The sequence below is a fragment of the Acomys russatus genome, chromosome 19 (assembly GCF_903995435.1).
Source record: "Acomys russatus chromosome 19, mAcoRus1.1, whole genome shotgun sequence".
NCBI classification, from domain to species: Eukaryota; Metazoa; Chordata; class Mammalia; order Rodentia; family Muridae; genus Acomys; species Acomys russatus.
The window spans coordinates 11795033-11817117 of record NC_067155.1 but is presented as its reverse complement, the minus strand read 5'-3'; the positions used below and the strand labels follow the sequence as shown (position 1 = coordinate 11817117).

The window sequence follows — 22085 nt, the reverse complement described above, 5'->3', positions numbered from 1 at the left end:
GCCCTTCCCATTGCTGGTAAGACGCTAGGACACAAGAAGCTGTGGTTGGACGGCCTGTGCGACTTAGTATCCCCTCCTCTTCTGTGGTTCTGTGCTGTCCCTCATCACCCTCCTGTGTCCCTGCTTCCTTATAAGTGACGCAAGCACAAGCCACTTGCATTCCAAAAATTCCTCACTGCCACGCGTCCAGGTGGTCATCTCGCCAGCTCTTGCATGATTCAGATAAGTGGAGCTCATTTAGCTTGACTGTGCCATGCTAGAGGGTTTCCTCAGCGCTGCGTGCCCTGCCTGATCAGAACAGCACGCCCTGGCATGCTGCCTGGAGAGCCCAGCAGCCAAAGAGAAGTGGAGCATGTCTCACCAAGTAACCCTGCCTTCCGTCCAAGACAGAAATAGTCTGGGTGTCAGCCCAAGTCCCCATCACAGTTCCAACAGGCCCACTCTGCCTGGCTGCCTTGGCCCTCGGTGTGTTGGAGAAGATCAGAGAGACAGGCTGCCCTGCCCTAAGTGAACAGAGAGGGGACCTTTTGCCATGCAAGGAAAGCAGGGTCATGGGGACAGCAGCTTGTCCTGTGAGGGTGTCCCTTCATAGGCTGGCCTACTGTACCATCTAGCTGAGACCTAGGGAGTTCCTTTGGCCTTGGCTCTTGACCTGTTAGTATCTGTCTGTCCTTGCATCGCCATTCCTCCATCTTACTTGGGTGAAGCATCACACTCAGGGCCTCTCACTTGAGCTTTCCAAGAGCTGAAGGGTGGGTGTCCTGCCAGTCCTGCTGGTAGCAGTGAGTGGCGCTGGCAGATGCTGCCACCTTGCCTTCCTGAGCACACCACTCTTGCAAGCAAGACTCAATGCTGATGCTCTGTAGGCAGCATAGAAACAGCAGTCCAGCTTGGAGGTCTATTAGTTTTCCCCACTTTCATTTATAGACCTGAGGTGAGCTTTGGGCAGTTGAGAGGACAGGTCACTAAACATCACTGGCCAAGCCAAGAAACCTTGTCTGCAACAAGCCCGGTTCTGCCCTTTGAGGCCAGTTACAAAAATTGTCAAAGACCCACGTAGATTAACTGGGAAGGCTGAGTGTATCCAAGAGGCCAAGAACTTGGGTAAGCCCCAAAAGCAGTGCCACCTGTTGTGGGACACCCCAGATTTAAAAACAACAAAAACAAAAACGCACACTACAGAAACAGCTAGGAGCAGGCATGATATTGCAGGGCCTCACTTGTTTGTGCCTGTGGTGGCAGGTGGAGGAGCTCGGGCAGCGGGACTTGGTGTTGCAGCGCCTGCTAGTGCTACATTACGATAGACGCCACTCTAAACACAGAGCCAAACGGAAACCACTCTGCTAAGCTAGGTTCTGTGCCTTCAGTGCCCACAGAAGGGCATGCAGCACATTTGCTCTTGGCTTGGGCTCAACCCTCAGCACTCTATACCCTGTTTGGTGAGGTGATGTCAGACTGTGGGCACCTGTCCCAAAGGAAGAGCCGCTGATGCCCCCTGAGGGCCAGTCCTCGAGAAAAGAGTGTGGTGTGGTACTATGTTCCCTTGACCCCCAGATACATCAGAAAGGATAAGAATGGGCCATGTCATCCCTTCTGCCTCTGAGAAAGTCCACAGAACTGCATACTGTCCATCCTTTCTAGGTAGAGTGTTTCAATGTGCAGTTCCTTATTTAAAAAAAAAAAAAAAAAAAGCTAAAGTGCTGAATTTTTATATCCAAATATAGAAAGTAAAAACATAAGCAAATCCAGGTTGCATCGGAGGAAGTATTGATTCACTGCTAAAAAGGAAATCAGAAGAGCCGAGTGGTGGGTGTGCAGGAACAGTGGTGCAGCCTTACAGAAAGACTCCTAGCCATCGGGTTGCCGGTGTGGGGAGAGAAGCTCATTTGGCTGTTCACATTTGCTCAGAAAGCTGGGTGTGATTGCGCACCCAGCATTCAGGAGGCAGAAACAGGCAGCTCTCTGCAAGTTCCATGCTGACCAAGGCTATGTAGAAAAACCCTGTCAGCCATTGGCCAAAAGCCAGTTCTCCCTAAGTTCTCAGGCTCCTGTGAGACGTTGTGCCACTGGCCTCTCTCAGGATCTGGATGGTTGAAGAATGAAAATGGGCCACTTGTAGCCAAACTAGTTTTCACCAATACTAAGGGCTCTGCACAGTAACTTGCCTGCCACATTAGTGAGCTCATGATTGCCACTTGGGCATGCCAAAAGGACAAAAAGCAGCAGTCAGTTCTGTGTGTGTGTGTCTGTGTGTGTGTTCATATTCCATCCCGATTGTTATCTCCCTCCTCTCCCGCCCTCCCTCTTCCGTGCTATTCCCCTCTCCTAGACTTCTGATCGGGTGGGACCTCTCCCCCGCCATCTGGCCACAGCCTATCAGCTCTCATCAGGATAGCCTTCTTCCCCTTCATCTGTGGGCCAGCATGGTCTCCCTGCCAAGGGGAGGTGATGAAATGGGGAGCACCAGAGTTCATGTCAGAGGCAACTGGAGAGCGGGCTTCCCATCGGCTGTATCTGAACGTGGGGTCTAGGTTCACTGCATGCATTGCCCTTGGTTGGTGCAACAGTTTGTGCAGGCCCCCCCTGGGTCCAGGTCTGCCTGCCTTGATGGTCTCCTTGTGGGGTTCCTGAACCCTCTGGGTCCTTACATCTCTTGACCAATGAATTGAATCAAAGACCCAAGAAGAAACCCACACACCTATGGACACTTGATTTTTGACAAAGATGCCAAAACCATACAATGGAAAAATGAAAGCATCTTCAACAAGTGGTGCTGGTCTAACTGGGTGTCTACATGTAGAAAGATGCAAGTAGATCCATATTTATCACCATGCACAAAACTAAAGTCGAAGTGGATTAAAGACCTCAACATAAAACCAGACACACTAAATCTGTTAAAGAAAAGGGGGAAGAGCCTTGAACTAACTCATTGGCACAAGAGACAGCTTCCTGAGCAGAACCCCAGTAGCTCAGGCTCTAAGATCAGCAATCAATAAATGACACCTCATGAAACTGAAAAGCTTCTGTAAGGCAAAGGACATTTGTCAACAGAACAAAACAGCAGCCTACAGACTGGGAAAAGATCTTCACCACTCCTATTTCTGACAAAGGGCTAATATCCAAAATATTTTTTTTTAAACTCAACAAATTAAACACCATTAAACCAAATTATCCAATTAAAAAATGGAGTACAGAGCTAAACAGAGAATCCTCAACAGAGGAACACCAAATGGCTGAGAAACACTTTTAAAGAAATGCTCAAAGGCCTTAGTTATCAGGGAAATGCAAATCAAAACGACTCTAAGATTCCATCTTCCATAATAGCCAAGGTCAAAAATTCAAGTGACAGCATATGCTGGCGAGGATGTGGAGAAAGGGGAACACTCCTCCATTGCTGGTAGAAGTGCAAACTTACGCAACCACTGTGGAAATCATTCTGGAACTTTCTCAGAAAATTGAGAATAGTGCTACCATAAGACCCAGCTATAGTAAATTCTTACTGAATGAAGGAATAGATTTTGCTTTTATCTGTTTTAGAGGGTGAGCGATGGTTGAGTTCAGGTTGGCCTTGAACTCATAGAGATCTGGCTGCCTCTGGAGTACTGAGATTAAAGGTGTGCACTACCATACCCAATCCTATTATATGTGACCATGGTTAAAAATTCAGTGACACCTACGGGCTTGTTTACATAGAAAAAGGTATGGTGGGTGGCTGGACAGATTGCCTAAGCAGTGTGGTTTAAAATATGTACTACAATGCCAGGTGTGGTGGCACACACCTTTATCCCAGCACTCGGGAGGCAGAGGCAGGCAGATTGCTATGAGTTCGAGGCCAGCCTGGTCTACAAATTGAGTCCAGGACACAGAGAAACCCTGTCTTGAAAAACCAAAAAATGAAAAAATAAAATAAAATATGTACTGCTTTTCCAGAGGACCTAGGTTTGGTTTCCAGCACCCACGTTGGGTGGCTCAGAATTGTTTGTAACTCCAGCTCCAGGATCCAACACCTGGTCTCAGGTCACCAGCAGTCATGTATACACACGCAGGCACACAATTGAAAGTTTCGTTTTGTTTTAGAGCAGTCACAGCATTTTTGGACAAGCTTATTTGTGAAGGCGTCTTTGTTTTGCCTGTATTGTCCACAGGTTTTATTGATACTCATGGAATTTAGGTAGTGAAAAGACATAAATTCTAGAATGGCCACTTTTTAGAGCCACATTTGGAAATGTGTTGTTCCCTTCCAAAGCATAGCAGGATGCGGGAGCCTGTTCTGTTCAAGCCCAGCCACGCGCCCCCCGCCCACACCCCCCCCCCCGTGTGGCAAAGCACCCTATTGAATGGGTGGAATCCACCAGGGTGAATGAAGACGGTGTCTGTGGAAGCTCTCCACCTTGTATGTGCTGTGCCGTCTGTTAACTTCAGTGTTCTATCCCTGCAGCGAGCCTGCCTTAAGGAGCTGCTCTGGGGACTCCGGTGCTTGTCCTCATATCTGTGACAAGCCAGCACCGTGCACCCGGGCCTCTTTCTGATGAGCACCTGGCATGCGGCTCGTTATGGAGATTATTGTTGGGTACCTCCTCCCTGGGCCAGATACTGATCCTAAACAGCATCCCATTCAGATGGTTATCCATGAAGGAGGGACATGAAAAGCTCTGCACCATTCTTTAAGTGACATCCATGGCTATTAATAGTTATTTTATGTATTGAGAGAATATTTGCTGTCCTGTAATTTCCATTCTTAGTCATAGCTCCGCTCCCTAGAGCTGTTGGAACAAGACTGTTGCACATGGCATGGCAGTTGTTCAGGTATTTGAGAATAGTGACGTTGGCCACTGTTGGTTTTTTCTTGTTTTATTTGTGTGTGTGCATGCACAGCTCACCCATGCAGAGGCCAGGGGTTAACAGCTGGCTGTCTTCCTCATTTGCCTCTCCTTACATTTGAGACCAAGTCTCACTGAATCTGGAACTTGCTGTTTTAGCCAGACTGGCTGCACAGCAAGCCCCCAGAGAAGACATGTAGGTCAGAAGAGGCATGTAAGAGATGAGAGGCTGCTGGGCAAGGGGGCTTTATTAAAGAGGGGTTCTCTGGAGACTCGTGGTAGGCAGGATGCCTCAGTCTCCGGGAGATTGACATAGTTCATGTCAGGCATTATAATCAAGAATTCTGCTGGCAGGTGTGAGCATGTCACCCTAGAATTCTCTTTCTGGTTCTCGGTGTGGTCTCAGGCCCATGTCAATGGCCTTGCCCTGTACAGCATCCTGGTGTCCACTGGTCACTTTCAGCCCTCATGATAGGCACAGTCAGCTCTTGGTGCTGTTTGTTTTTAATTGATTCTAAGTGGTGGTTGTAATAAAATGTGCTCACCACGCTAATGATACCTTTCCTAAATTATGCCATGGCGTTGGGTACAACAGCAGCAGGATTGCTATTTTAAAATGAGGTTTGGTAAAACAAACAGGCAGGCTGCTTACAGGAAATGCTGAGCTGATGATTAATTGATGTTCTGAGCTGGCCTCTTGTTCCCAGATGTGCTGTCCCTGTAATGATCCTGTAGTGGGGCTGCAGCCCACACCCTAGTTCATTTCCAGAGAGCTAGCGCGTGGCTTCTCTTCTGCCCTCTTGTGCAGTGGGGTGATGCCTGACCCAAGGGAGCCCTGGTGCCAGGAGTGCCATACCATCCTGGGACGGACAGGGAAGAGAGCCTGGAACATGGCTCCAGACTAGTAATGGTGTGTGCCTGTAATCCCAGTGAGGCTTAGGCAGAATCACCATAAAGTCAAGGCTAGCTTGGACTACATAGCAAGACACCATCATCTTCCAGTGGGTGCCATAGCTGCAAGGCAGCCATCATTATTGGCAGCGGCGGCGGCAGCATCTGAAAAAAGCTGGAGATGTAGCTCAGTTGGTAAGGATTTTGCCTAGCATGTAGAAAGCCTATGGCGGCACAGCACGCAGGAGCTAACTAAAGGCTAGCCTGGGTTATATGACACCCTTTCTCAAAAACAGATTAGCTCAAGAGGTAATCAGTAAAACGGGACAAGAGTTAAAAACAACCATCTCCAAAGCTGGAGAGATGGCTCAGCAGCTTTGCAGCTTCTGCAGAGGATTTGCCTTTGGTTCCCAGCAGCCATTGGTGGCTCGCAGCCGTGTATGATGCTGATTGCAGGGGCTCCAACGCTCTCTTGTGGCCTCAGGGTACCAGGCACATACCTACATGCAAGCAAGGCAGTCATACATGTGATGCAGCAAGTTTTTTTTAAAGTAGAGCAATGAGGCCATGTGTGGTGGCGCACACCTTTGATCCCAGCACTCAAGAGGCAGAGGCAAGCAGATCTCTGTGAGTTCAAGGCCAACCTGGTGTATAAAGCAAGTTTCAGGACAGCCAAGGCTACACAGAGAAGTCCTGTCTCAAAGGAAACAAAAAACAATCTTTTATTTTATTTTATTTATTTTATTTTAAAGAACAGAGAAGCTAAGTTTGATTCTGAGCACACACACCACCTACTTCAGAGGACCTGGTGCACCTACAATCACATGCACACACCTGTATACAGACTTACAAATGTTTGTTTAGTGGGTTGTTTGTTTTTTAAGGTAGGGTCACTATGTATCCCTGGGTGGGTGCTCTGCACTCTATATAGATACACTAGCCTAGCTCAAACTTACCAAAATCCTCCTGCCTCTGCCTTCCAGTGATTGGGATTAAAGGTCTCTACCCCCTACCTAGTTCATACACATAATTTAAATTAAGCTGTCTTAGGGGGTGGTATTTCAAGACAGGGTCTCTCCCTCTCTCTCTCTCTCTCTCTCTCTCTCTCTCTCTCTCTCTCTCTCTCTCTCTCTCTCTGTGTATGTGTGTGTGTGTGTGTGTGTGTGTGTGTGTGTGTGTGTGTGTGTGTGTGTTTCGAGACAGGGTTTCTCTGTGTAGCCTTGGCTGTTCCAGAACTCACTCTATAGACCAGGCTGGCCTTAAACTCAAAGATCCACCAGCCTCTGCCTCCTAAGTGCTGGGATTAAATGTGTGCACCACCACTGCCCAGCAAATTTAGGTTGGAGGTGGAGGGTGTTTAAAGAAAAAAAAAAAGCAGCATGCAGTTTTCTGAGGAGACTGCGCCTGGACCCCAGCTGGTACATGAGCTTAAAGAGCTGTGCCTCCCCTGGCCTAGCTGGCTCTCTCTAGCCAGTGCTCACATCCGCTTCCCTGGCTCACGAGTGAGTGGGTGTGGGGACACTCTGGGCCAGCAGGCAGAGGATAGCATGACATGGTGGCTTCTCTGGCCAGCTGCTGCTGCTGAGTTTGGGCCAAAGGCCTGTGGGCGTTTAGTTTTTTAGATCAGGAATTGGGGACCTCTGTCTTCATGATTGTCAGAGTCCACCCACCCACCTACCTGTCCCAAGGCCCTAGAACAGATGAGCCGAGGCATTTTATTCATCATACGGCTTCTCCAGATGCAGCAGTCACAGTGGTGACCAAGGTTGAGGTGCCTGGCTCTCAGGAGCCTATAGAGGTCCTGAGTTCAATTCCCAGCAACCACATGGTGGCTCACAACCATCTGTAATGAGATCTGGTGCCCTCTTCTGGTGTGTTGCTGTACAGGCAAGCAGAATACTGTATACATTTCATTTCTTTGTGGTCAAGAGAAGATTTCTGAGTGCCCAGCGGGTGAGCAGCTGAGGTGACACACGCTGCACTTTTTCTGGTTTCTGTGTCTCTGGTACTAGAATAAAGACCCTGCTCGTAGCAGGCAGCTGCTCCACACTGAACCACACTTCCAGCCCTTTATCTTCTGAGTTTTCTGTATTTGCTGATTTTTATTTGTTTTGTTGGGGGGTGGAGGTAAGTGTTTCTCCTTCCTGTGAGTTCCAGAGATAAAACCTTGGCTGTGCCTTTCCCTGCTGAACTGTCTGGTCAAGCTCCTTTTCTGGCTTGCTGAGACATGGTCACACTCTGTTACCCTTGCAGACCTGGAGCTTATCCTGTGGCCCTGACTGGCCTTCTGCTCCTGCCTTCTAGAACTGAGGTGTATACCACCATGCCTGGTTTTTATCTTTAGCTTTAGTAGAAAAGCACTCATGCTAGAGAGACAGTTCAGTGGTTAAGAGCACTGAGTTCAGGCAGCTCACCACTGCCTGTACGTCTAGCTCTGGGCTGCCCATTGCCCTCTTCTGCATACTTTGGGCACTGCACTTACATGATATCTACACACACCTACACACACACCTACACACACACACACACACACAGACACACACACACGAACAAAACTAAACTAAGTGTGTTGCATGAATTTTTCTTCCCAGCCCCAAGCTCCCGGAATAATGACTCATGAGACTCAAAATATGCAAATACCTAGCCCATATAGCTAGGCTCTTCCCTGACTAGCTCATACTTAAAATATCCCATTTATACTAATCTACATCCTGACACATGACTGGTTACCTCTGCTCAGGTAACATGCATCTGTCCTCATCATATCTTCCCAGGCAAATCTGCCATGCTTCATGCCTGGCTCTATCCCAGAATCCTTTCTGTGTGTCAGATGTCCTACCCCCTATTTCCTGCCTTAGCTATAGGCCATTAGCTTTTTATTGATAGGTGATGATTCCATACAGACACAAGAGATTCCTTCTACATGAGTGGGTTGGGTTTTTTTGTTTGTTTGTTTGTTTGTTTTTTAGAAAAGGGTAAAGGAGCTAGTGAGATGAACACTGACTGTTCTTTCATAGAACCAGGTTCTATGGAACCAGCACCTTTATCTGGCCTTTATTAGCATCAGGCGTACAAGTGGTACACAGATATACACCCAGGCAAAACGTGATGATTTTTTAATTTGTGTTTTAGGAAAATACTCAGGACTGTACACATTAAAATGTGGGTGATAGCCGGGCGCAATGGCACACACCTTTAATCCCAGCACTTAGGAGGCAGAGGCAGGCGGATCGCTGTGAGTTCCAGGACAGCCTGGGCTACACAGAGAAACCGTGTCTCGAAGAAAACTGAAATAAAGAAAGTAGTGTTAACCCCGCTTCTCCCTCACAGTGGGAGCCTTGTGGACTCTGCAGACCACCCTTGTCCAGCCCTGCGTTACAGGCCCTGCTTATTCTTTTTCCACAGGACTGAGCACTGAAGGCATCTACCGGGTCAGCGGGAACAAGTCAGAGATGGAAAGTTTGCAAAGACAGTTTGATCAAGGTAAGGCACAGACTGGCCATGCGTCAGTGGTCCACAGCAGATGCCATGGCTGTATTGCCAGCAGGGCATGGGTGCTCCTTCCACCCATAACCCCGAACCCGAGCAAGAGGTGCTGGCTCGGAGCCAGGCCCGTGTGGCCCTGTGTGGGACCAGACCTTTCACTACACTGTCCCTGCTGGGGCTGCTCATTGCTGTCTACAGGCACCACCACAGGTTTCCCCGGCCCAGGCTCACTTCCTGGAAAGCCTCCCTGGGCTAGGGCAGTGTTTGAATTGATGATCCAGTCTGTTTTGACAGAGGTGTCTACATCAAGCACATTTCTCCTCAAAGTGGCCTTGTGGGAGAAAAACGTTGGAAAAATATTTCAAGATAACTGAGGTAGCTGGGTGTGGTGGTGCACGCCTTTAGTCCCAGTACACGGAAGGCAAAAGCAGGCAGATCTCTTTGAGTTCGAGACCAACCTGGTCTACAAAAGTGAAAAGAAACCTTTTCTCGGGGGAGAGAAGGAGAAGAGAGAGAGAGAGGGATAACTGAGGCACTGGACTGCAGCTCCCAAGCTGAACTCTTAGTCACATCAGCTTTGGATGGGGCAGCTGCCTGGCTCTTAACGTTGTCAGGTGTGAGAGGCTCCCAGCTAGGAACTCAGCTCTTAATGTGAGAAATGCCCACACTGAATGCCAGGCTATACCATCAGTGCCAGAGCAGAGCAGTGAAATCCTCTCATCCAGCAGCTGAGTGGGCAAGCAGAGGGGACGGGAGAGCCAGCTGACAGGGGCCACTGTTTGAAGGTAAGTCACAATGTCACCAAGTGGAATCACCTCTTCAGACCTTTGCTGGCCAAAGTGGTTATGTGGTCCATGACTACCTGTAAGAATCTGAGCAGCTGGTAGCCCAGGGAGATGCTTACCCATTTGTAGGCAAGTCTTACAGATTCAAGCATGCAGTAAGGCCCCGAGAGAGAAGGGAAATGAGAGGAGGGGTCCATGGAGCCATGCGCCATGCGATGAGGCAGTGACTGTATGGTTGGCGGGAAGGGAAGTCAGAGCCAAGTGGGATGAGCAAGTGGCCTAGGGGACCAGAGGCTGGAGGTGACCGACTGCTCAGGCCATGTCTCTGAACCCAGGCTGCCAGCTCCTCTGTGGTTGGTGCTTCTCCCAAACCCCTGCCCCTGGGCAGCATCGAGAGTGTTTTTGTGCCTTCTGCTAACTCAGATGTATCTGGCCTCACTTTCTTGGCTTGCCTTCAGACCACAATCTGGACCTGGCAGAGAAAGACTTCACCGTGAACACCGTGGCAGGGGCCATGAAGAGTTTTTTCTCAGAGCTACCAGACCCCCTGGTACCATACAGCATGCAGAATGACTTGGTGGAAGCACACAGTAAGTACAGGCAGCCAGAGGTTCCAGGCAGCCCTGCCATTTGGACAGAGGTGCTTCTCTGAGTGGTCCACCGGGACAGTTGCAGGTCTCTAAACCTCTGCTATGACTGACCTCCCGTGTCTCCCCTTAGTTTGCTCTCTGGAGTAAAGCTGGAACTGCCTGTGACACAGACTGTCCTGGGCTCTTTCCTCACCTCTCTTCTGCCTGTGATCTGAGGCCATATAAACTCTTAGAAAGTTACCTCTGGGACTGCAGAGATGGCCCAGTGGTTAAGAACACTAGAGGGCCCAGGTTCAGTTTCTAGCATGACGTTGTGGTTTACAGTCAGCCGTAACTCCTATTCCAGGGTATACAAACACATGATGTATAGGCATGCATGCAGGCAACACACACAAGGTAAAAGTAACACTTTTTTTTTTTTTTTTTTTTTTTAATTTTAAGAGGAAAATTACCTGGATGGGGAGGAGGGTGTCCAGTGTCCAGAAGATCAGAAGGCTCTGCAGCACATAAGTACTCTGGGATTTTCTGTGAGCTGTTTGAGGTAGTGCCTTGTATATCCCAGGGTGCCCTCGGGCTCCTTTTTTGTCTTGCTTCCTCTACCTTCTATGGGCTGGCATTATAGTGTGCCACCATCTCTGTCTTAGAACCCCTAGTTTTAATGGCAGTCTCTAGTGCAGCAATTCTCAGCCTGTGAGTCATGACCCTTTGGAGCGCAAACAGCCCTTTCACAGAGGTCACATAGCAGGTGTCCCTACACATCAGATACTTACATTACGATTCATAACAGTAGCAAAGTTACAGTCATGAAGTAGCAAGGAACACAGTGTTATGGTTGGGGGTGACCACAGCATGAGGAACTGTATTAAAGGGTTGAGAACCCCTGCTCTAGGGTGACCGTTGTGTGGGAGTTTTCTCATTGTTTGGCTTTTTGGAGAATGCCTTGTGCCATAAGGGACCTGGCCTATTGGGGCTGCCCACTGTAGGGCACTTACTATTGTTTAGCCAAAGGAAGCTTGTGCCCTTGCAGGGGATAAAAAGAAACACCAATTTCTCCACAGCTGCTGAAAGGAGGATTCCTCTGTGGGTTTGAGGACAGCCAAATGGTACAATGCTGGGGGGTGGGGGTCACTTTCCAAGCACCAAGAAAAGGGGAGGTGTGGTCCTCAGCTAGCTCGCCCCTGCCTGAATCTGGCAGTTTACTCTCAAGGCTGTGTTAGGTTATGGGTCAGGTGGCTTCCAGTCCTGGCTTCCTGCTCCTCTAAGGAAGCCATCCCCAGCTGGGGAAGGTGCAGAGCTCAGGTTAGCCTGCATATGGCCTGTTTCCACATCTGCTGGCCTCTCCTTTTTACTCACCTACCTAGGCTGGGAAGCAGCACTTAGCACCAGTGGGGAAGCATTTCAGACTCATGCTGTCTCCCTAAGTGATGGTTGAGGAGGTTCAGGAGGTGTGGGCTGCTTAGTACCCAGCTGCTGAAGACCTGGTTCTCCACACACTTGCCTTGGCCTGGCGCCATCTAGCGGCGTGTAGAACACTGGCACCCAACAGCATGCCATTGTTTCTTGGAACAGCTGACATGGCACCTTTTTGTCTGGGGAGGGGCAGGAGAGGGTGCTGCTGATAGGAGCCCCACTTCCACAGTTCCTTCTGCCACCCACAGCTCAGAAGGTGCCACACAGCAGCCTGGGAAGGGCGGAGTCTCATAACTTCCTCCCCATTGTCTACTTTTTGAGCCCTTCTCGTCAGCCGGGCTGCCTCTTGTCTATCCTTTCTTGACAGCCTGACAGGGAGGAGGGGACCTCGCTGACATGGCACCTCACAGCAGAAGCAGCACCTGGATCACAGGGCTCTGTGGATCAGGGTGGCTTAACTGAGTCAGGTGCCAGGCATGAGAAAGCTGTCAAGGGAAGATTGCCATGCACTGAGGTAGCACAGGTTTCCATGGCAACAGCAACTTGACCAGCTCTTGTCACTTACTGCCTCAGAGTAGCTGTATCTGTGTGTTCGTACCTGCATGCGGCTGTGCCTCCCGTCAACAGATACCAAGGTCACTGTCTGATTATTGTGTGTGCATTAGAATCTGACAGTATTGAACACTCCTGAATAGTGCCCACCACGTGGAATCTGTGTTGTTATGGCCAGTCGTTTCCCTGGCTCAGTTGAAGTGACATGGCAACAAGAGCTCGCAGACATTGCTTGCTGTGTGTAGCAGGCTCTGCTGGGTATTTATTGGTGCATGCTCTCAGTCACCAGAGCGGTAGAGGATTGTCTCTCCATGGTACAGAGGAGCCCAAGGCTCTGAGAGCGACACAGCTTGGCTGGAGGCCCAGGTCACACGGCTGGGGGCCGGCAAGCTGGAACTTGAGTTCCTGCTCTCCCTGGGTGGAAGCTGGTGGTCTCTGTAGACAGACTCGAGCGAGCTGAGCTGCAAGTGCACAAAGCTCTGTGACAGGGAGTAGTGAGGCGGAGGGGTCCTGAGCTGTGTGCAGCAGGTGGGAGCTTTGTGGTGCCCTCTCTTCCCTGACACCTCATCCCACCCAGGACATGGTCCCAGCCTGCGTGGCCTTCTTTTCCTCTCCTGTTCTCCACCAGCAACATAGCCAGTCCCTTCCCTGTTGGAGTCCTACACTAGGTCCACCTTGGCTCAGGTTCAGGCCAAGGCCCCGCTGGTGCTCGGTTGTCGACTCAATGCAGGCTTATCGTGTACCCTTCCGACGGGCAGATGAGACAGCTTAGGCAAGAGGCACTGCATGACTGACATCCCAGGCTGTGGGGTGGATGGTGCCCACTGCCCTGTGGGCCCCTGTTTTATGCTATATCAGGATGTTGCTCTCTCTTATCTGTCCAGATGGCTGCTCAAGGACCCCATGTCCCCCACTACAAGTACCTGTGTGAGGCCCTATGCAGACACAGCTTTAACAGACAGTATATGGTTCCGCCTGCAGTCTGGTGGAGAAGAGACACTGCCCAGCTTGCTGCTGTGTGACCATGCCTCCAGAGTAGTCTTAACTGTTCCGTTCTGAGCCGAGCAAGCGTAGTCCAGCATGGCCTGTGCCACATGGAAGGCCAGGACACATCTGGGCCTGTGTACATTTCTCAAGCCTGTACTCAGTTTCTCCTGTTGTTTAGTATAAATTGCAGAGTTTGCAGCCTGGAATTTAGTTGGCAGTAAGCACCCAGAGTGGGGACAGTGGGGATCGGGTTCTCGCCACACGCCACGGGGTTGATAGACAGGGCCAGCTCTTGACCCTTTTCACAGTTTACGTTTTTGATTGGCCGGTTGGTTTGGTTTGGGTCTGGGATTTTTGAGACAAGATCTTACTCTATAGGACATGCTGCCTTCAAGCTCTGAAAGTCATGACTTTGCCTCTTCCTTACGGGTTCTCGAGGATCTTCTGGGCTGCATCTGTGTATATGCAGACTTCAGCTTAGTTGGTCTGGCCCCTACCCACAACCCCACTCCATTCCTTTCACACGCTCCAGGACAGGGCAGGGGGTGCGGTACAGAGAGCAGGGCTGAAGTCCAGCCCCACTTCTGTCCGAGTGCCTGTTAAGGATTGCACAGAGAGCAGCTGGAAAACGGTCCCCAGGGCACACTATCACCATGCAGATATTAACAGGGGGACTAAATACAATCTCAGTGTCAGGAATGGGAGGCCTCCCTCCTCGCTTCTGGTCATGGAGCACCCAGAACAACACAGGATCGTACCGTGATGCTTGGTTGCCCATCATAACTCAGGGATAGGATTCTCTTGCTAAAGATGGCACTCACTTTTGGACGTAGGACATAGATTCCAACCTCAGCTGCACTGGCTAGCCTGCATATTGCCACGAGGTGCTGTGTGGACTGCGTGGGCGAAAAGACAACCGCTAGTCCTACCCAGTGCTCCGCCCTACCTACCTGACTAGGCAAGGGGTGTCCACTGGCACAATGACAGTTGGGGCTCAAACCAACTTGTTACTGATGGGCATGGTTAGGTGTGAGCCTCCTCCACAAGAAGATGTCATGTCAGGTACTGCAGCCCGTGGCTGAGGAGCTAGATCATGGGCAAGGTGGAGTGGGGTCTGCCCTAGTGGGACAGTGCTGCCTGGCATGTGTAAGGCCCTAGGTTCCATCCCCAGCCCCTTAAACAGGGAACCAGCCTTGGTTAACGCCAGAGGCTCAGGGCCAAACTTCCCAAGGATGACCCTAAAGCTCTCCTGGTGGTGCTCCCGCCAGACACTTGGCGCTCCTGAGTACAGGGAGCTGGAATCACAGAGGTAGGGAGAGGGGGTGCGGGACAGGAGCATGGCGGCCACGGGAGCGGGGCGTGAATGAGCATCAGAACAGCTCCAGCATCGCCCCAGGGTTGGATAAAGGAAGGAAGCCCCAGCCGTGCTGCTCCTCAGGTGGGAAGGCCAGGTCCATTTCCTGAGTGAAACTGCTGTCTGTGACGCCCTGCCACACAGTGCCTGGTGAAAAGCTATGTTCGTGTCATAGGCTGCCTACAGGGACACGCATGCTTAAGATCTGGAGAGGGTGCACTGTTCTAGTGAGAGTGAGCCGTGTGTTCTTGTGGAACCAGTCCTCTGCCCTCCGTCCTGCGGCTTCCTTCTGCTAAACAGACTTACTGAAACATAACAAATTATTTTAAAACTCGGGGCTACAGGTCAGCCACAGAGGCTGAACCATTGAAGCAACTCTGATTAGTCACCTCAATGCCTGTGGTTCCTGGCATCTTCTGACAGGTAGATGGCTCCCATTGCGCAGGTTCCCTGCAGTCAGAGCGGCTCCAGGCCCTTAGTACATGCCCAACCCTGAGCTCACTGAGAGCCTCTTGCTGCCTCCAGTCTCTCTTACAGATAGAAGGCTGAGGCGGACCTCAGACTCCCAGAAATCCCTGCTGCCTCTGCCTCCCAAGTTCTGGTGTGTACCACCACACCCAGCTGAAAACAGATTTTGGTTTTACTACAATCTGTTTTAATTATAGATTCTCTTCCCAGATCCTCCCCACCTTCCTACCTGCCCTACCACACCTTTCTGTCTCATTAGGAAACAAACAGGCATCTGAAAAATAATAAGATAAAGTAAAAAACAAACCAGAATAGGGCAGAACAAGCAAACCAGCAGAAGAAAAGAGCCAAAGAAAAGGCTCAGGAAACACATTCATACATACCCAAATCCCAGAAAATTGACACACGTGGAGGTCCCTGGGGTCAAGCTTAGGTCATCAAGCTTAGCAGATAATGCTTTTGCCCATGCGCCCAGCACCTGGGAGGCAGAGGCATGCGGGTCCCTATGAGTGCCAGGACAGCCAGGGCTACACAAAGAAACCTTTGGGGGGGGGGGCAGGGGGGTTGTACCTTTCCATGTGCAGAGGAACCAGAGTTTGCCAGGTGTCACTCTAGGTGGAATCTGGACCATTTTTTGCCTCCCTGCCAGAATCAGCCTAGCTCAGCTCAGCTCTGCAGCTGGCCAGCTCAGATCCTGGCTCCACAGCCATTCTGTCTTGTTTCCTTCTTTCCCACCCTCAAAACAGGGCAGATTGTGGAGACTACTGACCTGGCATGGCACGGATGACATGCTTCCTGCCACCGCACATTAGCACTTTCAGTGGGCACAGGAGGCGGCAGTAAGAACAGGGGCGTGTAGTCCCTTTGGTGAGCTGCATAAGAATCGCCCACTGTTAGCAGCCCCTCCAACCGCACCATGTGCAGAGCTCCTCATGTCTGCAAGAAGGACAGAGCCCTGGTCTTGTGGCAGACCCCCCTCCTTCCATGGTCTGTCAGTGTGGGTGGGTGGCAGCACCCTCCGTCTGGCCAGGAAGCAAGCAGTCTTTTTGCATGGGGTGCCTGTCTCCAGGGGCAACCGATGAGCAAAGAATGGTGTTCTTTATGGTAGAGCCTGTGGATGCTTCGTCTTGGGGGGTGAGGGGGAGCAGGAAGCCCAGGCACACAGTACTGCCCTTCAGCAGGGGCCTGGGACATAGAAGCAGCCTGGACCCCAGTCCAGGTGTGCGGCCATGACTGCAGGCTCTGGGCACAGAGTAGGATGGGGCTGCCCTCCCAGAGGATGTGCAGAGTACACCTGGGCTAGTCAGCAGCCACATGTCCTACCAGCTGCCTCCCCTCTACTTTGCACCCCCAGAGCACCCACCAGACTCAGCCCTGAAAGCCTCTTGTTTTCTTTCTCAGAAATCAACGACCGAGAGCAGAAGCTGCATGCTCTTAAGGAGGTGCTGAAGAGATTCCCAAAGGAAAACCACGAAGTCTTCAAATACGTCATCTCCCACCTCAACAAGTAGGTTTCCTCCTGTGTGAACAGGCATCTGGGCTAGTCAGCTGAAAGAGGCGGCCAGCAGGGCACAGCCAGGGCCTGGGCATCCTTAGTTTTTGTTCTGACTCTGGCTCCAAGTCCGCAGGGGTGGGTAGTTTCTCTGGCAGGTGCTATTGCCTTCAGAAATGTCACAGGAGCAAAAAAGCCAAGAATTGTCACAGCTGTTCCAGTCCACATCTCCATATTTGTGTGAGGCGATCTCATATCAGGAGGGGTGCCCTGGGGCAGCAGCCTGCCGTGTGTGCAAAACCTGTAACTGATCCCTGGGTTTGTCTGCTCATGTTGGGCCTGTTGGCAGAGGGTGGTTTTGGAGCCATGTACTAACCTCCAGCCCAGCACAAGCATTTCCATTGCTGTGGTTGGTGGGTCTGTGCACTGTACCTCCTGGGGGCTTGTAGGGCTGTGTGTCCCAACCTCTGGGCCTGCAGCTCCCTGGAGCTGTTGGCAGGTTGAGCTGAGGCCCTATGCACCTCTGACCTGGCTGCACTGTCACCTGCAGAGTCAGCCACAACAACAAGGTGAACCTGATGACCAGCGAGAACCTGTCCATCTGCTTCTGGCCCACCCTGATGCGGCCTGACTTCAGCAGCATGGACGCGCTCACAGCCACGCGCTCCTACCAGACCATCATCGAGCTCTTCATCCAGCAGTGCCCCTTCTTCTTCTACAACCGGCCCATCAGCGAGCCCCCGGGGGCCATGCCTGGCTCCCCGTCGGCTGTGGCTCCCACGGTCCCCTTCCTCACCTCTACACCTGCTGCCAGTCAGCCGTCGCCTCCCCAGTCACCTCCTCCAACCCCTCAGTCCCCCATGCAGCCATTGCTCTCCTCTCAGCTCCAAGCCGAACACACGCTGTGAGCCACCACAGCCCAGGAGGCAGGGAAGCCAGTCGTCTTCTTAACAGGGTGGCATTTGGCCTTGAACAAGATCAGGTCCCCTGGGGTGGAGGTTGGAGCCAAGCGCCTTTTTAAGACTTGAGTGGCGGCAGTAGCTGGTGTCGAGCACTCTGCAGCCTGCTTCTCACCTGGCCCTGGCTGTGGCAAGGTGTGAGGTCTCGACGTTGGCTTGGACCACTCTTGAGGACTGAACTGACCAGACAGCGGTCCCAGCACCCTCACTGCTCCCTGGACCCCTTGCCCAACCTGTCTGCCTGCACCAGCGTCAGGCCCCACCGTCGGGACTCACCCCAGCCTCTGCCAGGGGCAGAGGTTGTACCCCAGCAGGGCTGGCCCCTCTAAAGAGGACATTTCCCACAGTTTATCCTCTCTCGTTTTCCATACCAACACACACCTGCAGTGGGTCCTTGGGAACATGTGGGTTACAGCTCTGCTGCCCCACGGTACACACTGGGGCACTGTCGTGGCCCAACAGCACAGCAAGAGGAGAGCTTTGTGCCTAGATCCAGTGTGTGGCTTCCCTTCAGCCCTTGCCAGGCTTCTGATCCATTCCCTTCAGCAAAGGAACACTGGAAGACAGATGGAACCCCCACAGAGACAGGATGACAGAACGCACGGGAAGAAAGCAGACCTCAAGTTTCTACTCCACCTGCCAGGTGACCACTGGGTTTTAAAAAAAAAAAAAAAAAAGCCCCTTGTCTGTGTGTGACAGCAAAGCAAGGACACCTGGGCAGTGACTGCAAACCCACTGCCCCACCCCGCTCCCTGAGGAGACAGTTAGAGGGCCCTTGGATTGTTGGCGTGGGCCCCATTCCTACTGCCAACCAAGACGCTACATGCACTACTATAGAAACACTACAGGTGTGTGCACACAGCGCCCAGGCTGGCATGCTTGGTGTTGCTGTGGATGCCACCAGCAAGAGTGTCGGGGATATCTAGTTATGGGACAGGATCCTGTTCTCAGGCGTAGGCACTGTGCCTGGCTTGTCACATAGCACTGACCCAGCCCTGCCACTTGCCCCAGCAGCCTCCCCACACTCTGCCCCTGACATGGCAGCCCTAGTTGGCTCCTCCTGCCTTTGCCCCCCACCACCACTACTTTAAGCACTGGGCCATGAAATCTGACACTAAGGTACCCTGAGCATAGGAGGGGCATGGGTCGCACCATTGCACTTTAGAAATAGCACGTGGGTGTGTTCCCAAGGGCCCCAGGTAGACTGCCACCCTGCCTTTGCTGCTGTAGGGTGACTGGCCTCTGGCCCAGGGTTCTGCCGTAGCAAAGGTAGCTGTCTCCCCATCTAGTACTTGGCAACATAAGGTGCTTGCAAACACTAAGCTGCCCCTACAAAGTATAATCTCCAAGACAAAACCAAACCCATGGTACAAATGTGTTGTACGTAAATGTTCCTCCCCCCAGGGGTCTGTTGGGTGCTGTGAGCCTGGAGTCAACAGGAGCAGAATGTGTGTGGTGTCCACTAAGGTTGCAGACAGTCCCCTGCCCTGCCCTCACGCCCTGAGCCCCACAGCCATTGAAATGGCTCAAAGAGATCGGAACGGGGGAGGGGCCATCCTGCTTTGAACAGAGTTGTAGAACAGACCAGCCATCTTTGAGGCGGCTGCATGTGCCTACTGTGTAATGTGGCAGTGGGTGGCAGACAGGCACATGGCCAGTAGGGCCCTGCTTGGACCCCCACTCCTGCTTCTCCAGGCACTCTGGTTGCTGTCATAAGCCCTGAATGGGTGGCCAGGTCAGCTGCTGCCCTGTCCAGAAGGTCTCCCTGGCGGTGGCCCCAGCCTGGTGTCACCCAGCAACACCATGGCTCGCAAGGCTGGGGTTTGTGCTGTACACTGGGTGGTGTCACTCTTTTTGCACTGTCCCACCTTTCTCATCTCATTTGGTAGGGACATGGAAATGTCTGGTGCTCTGTGTGTGCCCCCACTCTCTCCATTTTCCCCAGCCAAGGCAGGCAGCAGGCTTCTTGGAGCCCTTGCACTGGCTCTCCCTCTACGTGGAGAGCAGCTTGCAGGCCAGAGGGGCAGGTTGAGCCCTCCTGTGCTCTGCCTCCACCCACGGTCTAGTGGGGGAATCCCTGAAGGCCTGCTGCATGCCCTAAGTGAGGGTACTCTGTGCTCTGCCCCCACGCCCTGAGGTGTAACAGCGGCTCAGCCGCCATGCTCATCTCCTAGGTCATAGAGAGGGCAGGAGGAGGGTGGTTCTCCATCTCACATCCACATGAGGGTGGGGAGGGAGCAGGATGACCCTGGGCGGTCCAGGACTGTACCAGCCAGGGATGCTGCAGAGAGGCCCTAGCTGGTCCCTTACCTATGACCCAGCCGTGAAGCCACCCAAGTAGTGGAGCCAGGACGTAAGTTATTGTCCACACTAAGGAGTCACGCTCCCCGTGTGCATTTTAAGCAAAGGAACCGTCTCGGGTTGTATGGGAATAAAACTTGTTTGAAAATTTGGAATAGTGCTGCTGTCGGCTTATTTTTCTGGTACTTGTATTTTCACATGTTACATGATCTTTATATGTGTTGGATTAACAAATATTTTGAGTTTCCTGAGAACGAACAGGAACATTAATGGTATTGAAGTGTGTTAGTAGTCTGGCCGTGTGCCCAAACTTCTGTTTTGCAGCAAAAGTGGAACCCTGTCTGTAAAGCAAGTGTACCGATGATTTCCTGTGTCGTGGCGGCTCAAAGCAGGACCTCTCTAGTTGGTGTTAGGAGTGTCTGCTTCATCTCCAGAACCCCCACCCTCTTTTTTCCCTCCTTTTTCTTTTTTAACATGCCATGGGTCTCTGAGGCTCCAGCCTCTTTAGTGCATGGGCAGCCAGCCTGGCAGCCAAGGCATCTCTGTCTGAGGTGGTTTTGTTTGCTTTTGTTTTTTTAAAATCATGTATTTGCTACAAAGTATTGTACTTGTCTCAATGGGAATGGTGTAAAAAAAAAAAATGAAAAGGCCTTATGTGATATGTACCATAGTTAATAAATCAATCTTGTAAAAAAATAAAATAAAATAAACACAGGCCTGAGGAATGAAGGCTGCGGTCTCCAAAGCAGCCGGGGCCAAGTGGGGGCATCTCTGCCCTCCCCCATCTCCTACAGCCGTGTCCCAAATCGCAAGGCCAGCTTCCCAAAGAAGCCACTGCCAAAAACATTTCCCCCACATCCCCAAAGGTATTGTTGAAAGAGTAAGTGCATGTGGTGGTGCACGCCTGTAATGCCAGAGCTGATGAGACAAGTGTCTCAGGTATCCAGCCACACAAAATCCTCCGTGCTCAGATCCGTCAACCTCAGCCTGTTGCTTCTATGGTCCCCATACTATATGGTTTGGCTTTGGTTTTGAGGTAGATTCTCACCACGTAGACCAGGCTGACCTTGAGTTCAGAGATACAATTGCACCTGCGTTGGTCTCTGGGGTGCTGGTATGCAAGGCTTGGCACGGCCATGCCCAGCTTGTAGGCCAACTTTATGTGAGTGGATGCACACAGCCATGAAGGCCCACTGGAGGACAGTTTGCTCAAGTAGGGTCATTCCTCCCACCGCCTGGATCTTAGATGGTGGCAAATGCCTTTACCAACCTTGCGGGTCCCTCTGCCTGCCTTCTAATGCTGTAGAGTGCCATAGGCTCAAGCTTGCCTGGATTCACACACACATACCCCATTTTATCTGAGCTCCCTCCCTTGATCTTGACCACCTTACCTATGGCAGGGGCTTAGAAACTTCACAGATGTCATTACAGTGCCACAAAATGGGCGGGAAACACCCCCACACAGCTTCGAACTTGAAACAGACCTACTCTCTGCCTCCTTTTTGAGACAGCTTTCTTGGCATAGCTTTGGCTGTCTTGGAACTCACTCTGTAGACCAGGCTGACCTCGAACTCAGAAATCTGTCTGCCTCCTGAGTGATGGGATCAAAGTGCTGCCACTACCCAGCTACGTAAGCGTGAGTGACAGGCAGTTGTGTACCACCGGGTGAACTAACCTTGGGTCTCCTGTGAGAGCAGCAAGCTCTCTCAACCTCTGAGCCTTCTCTCCAGCCCGTTTTCAGGGTGTTTTTTTGTTTGTTTGTTTGTTTTTGTTTTTTAAGACAAAAAATTCTATATGTGTGTATTTGTGGGTAAACGCTGTGGAGGGCATAGAATCTCCTGGAACTGAAGGAAGTAATGACCGATACTGGTGCTGGGAACAGGATTCTGGTCCTCCAGCCCCCAAGACAGTATTAATATGTAGCCCAGACTTCCGTACCCAATGCAGTCTTACTGCCTCAGCCTCCTGAGTGCTAAGACTATATAGCTGT

General features: G+C 51.4%; 1 protein-coding gene across 1 annotated transcript in view; it reads left to right on the top strand.

The window, feature by feature from the left end:
* Arhgap35 (Rho GTPase activating protein 35) overlaps nucleotides 1-17759 on the top strand; it is a 102597-nt gene extending 84838 nt beyond the window's left edge. The window contains exons 5-8 of the mRNA XM_051162454.1: nucleotides 9117-9194; nucleotides 10441-10572; nucleotides 16745-16850; nucleotides 17386-17759. Coding sequence (XP_051018411.1) covers nucleotides 9117-9194; nucleotides 10441-10572; nucleotides 16745-16850; nucleotides 17386-17743 — 674 coding nt within the window. The 3' untranslated portion in view covers nucleotides 17744-17759. The remainder of the gene's footprint in view (nucleotides 1-9116; nucleotides 9195-10440; nucleotides 10573-16744; nucleotides 16851-17385) is intronic.
* The last annotated feature ends 4326 nt before the right edge of the window (nucleotides 17760-22085 follow it).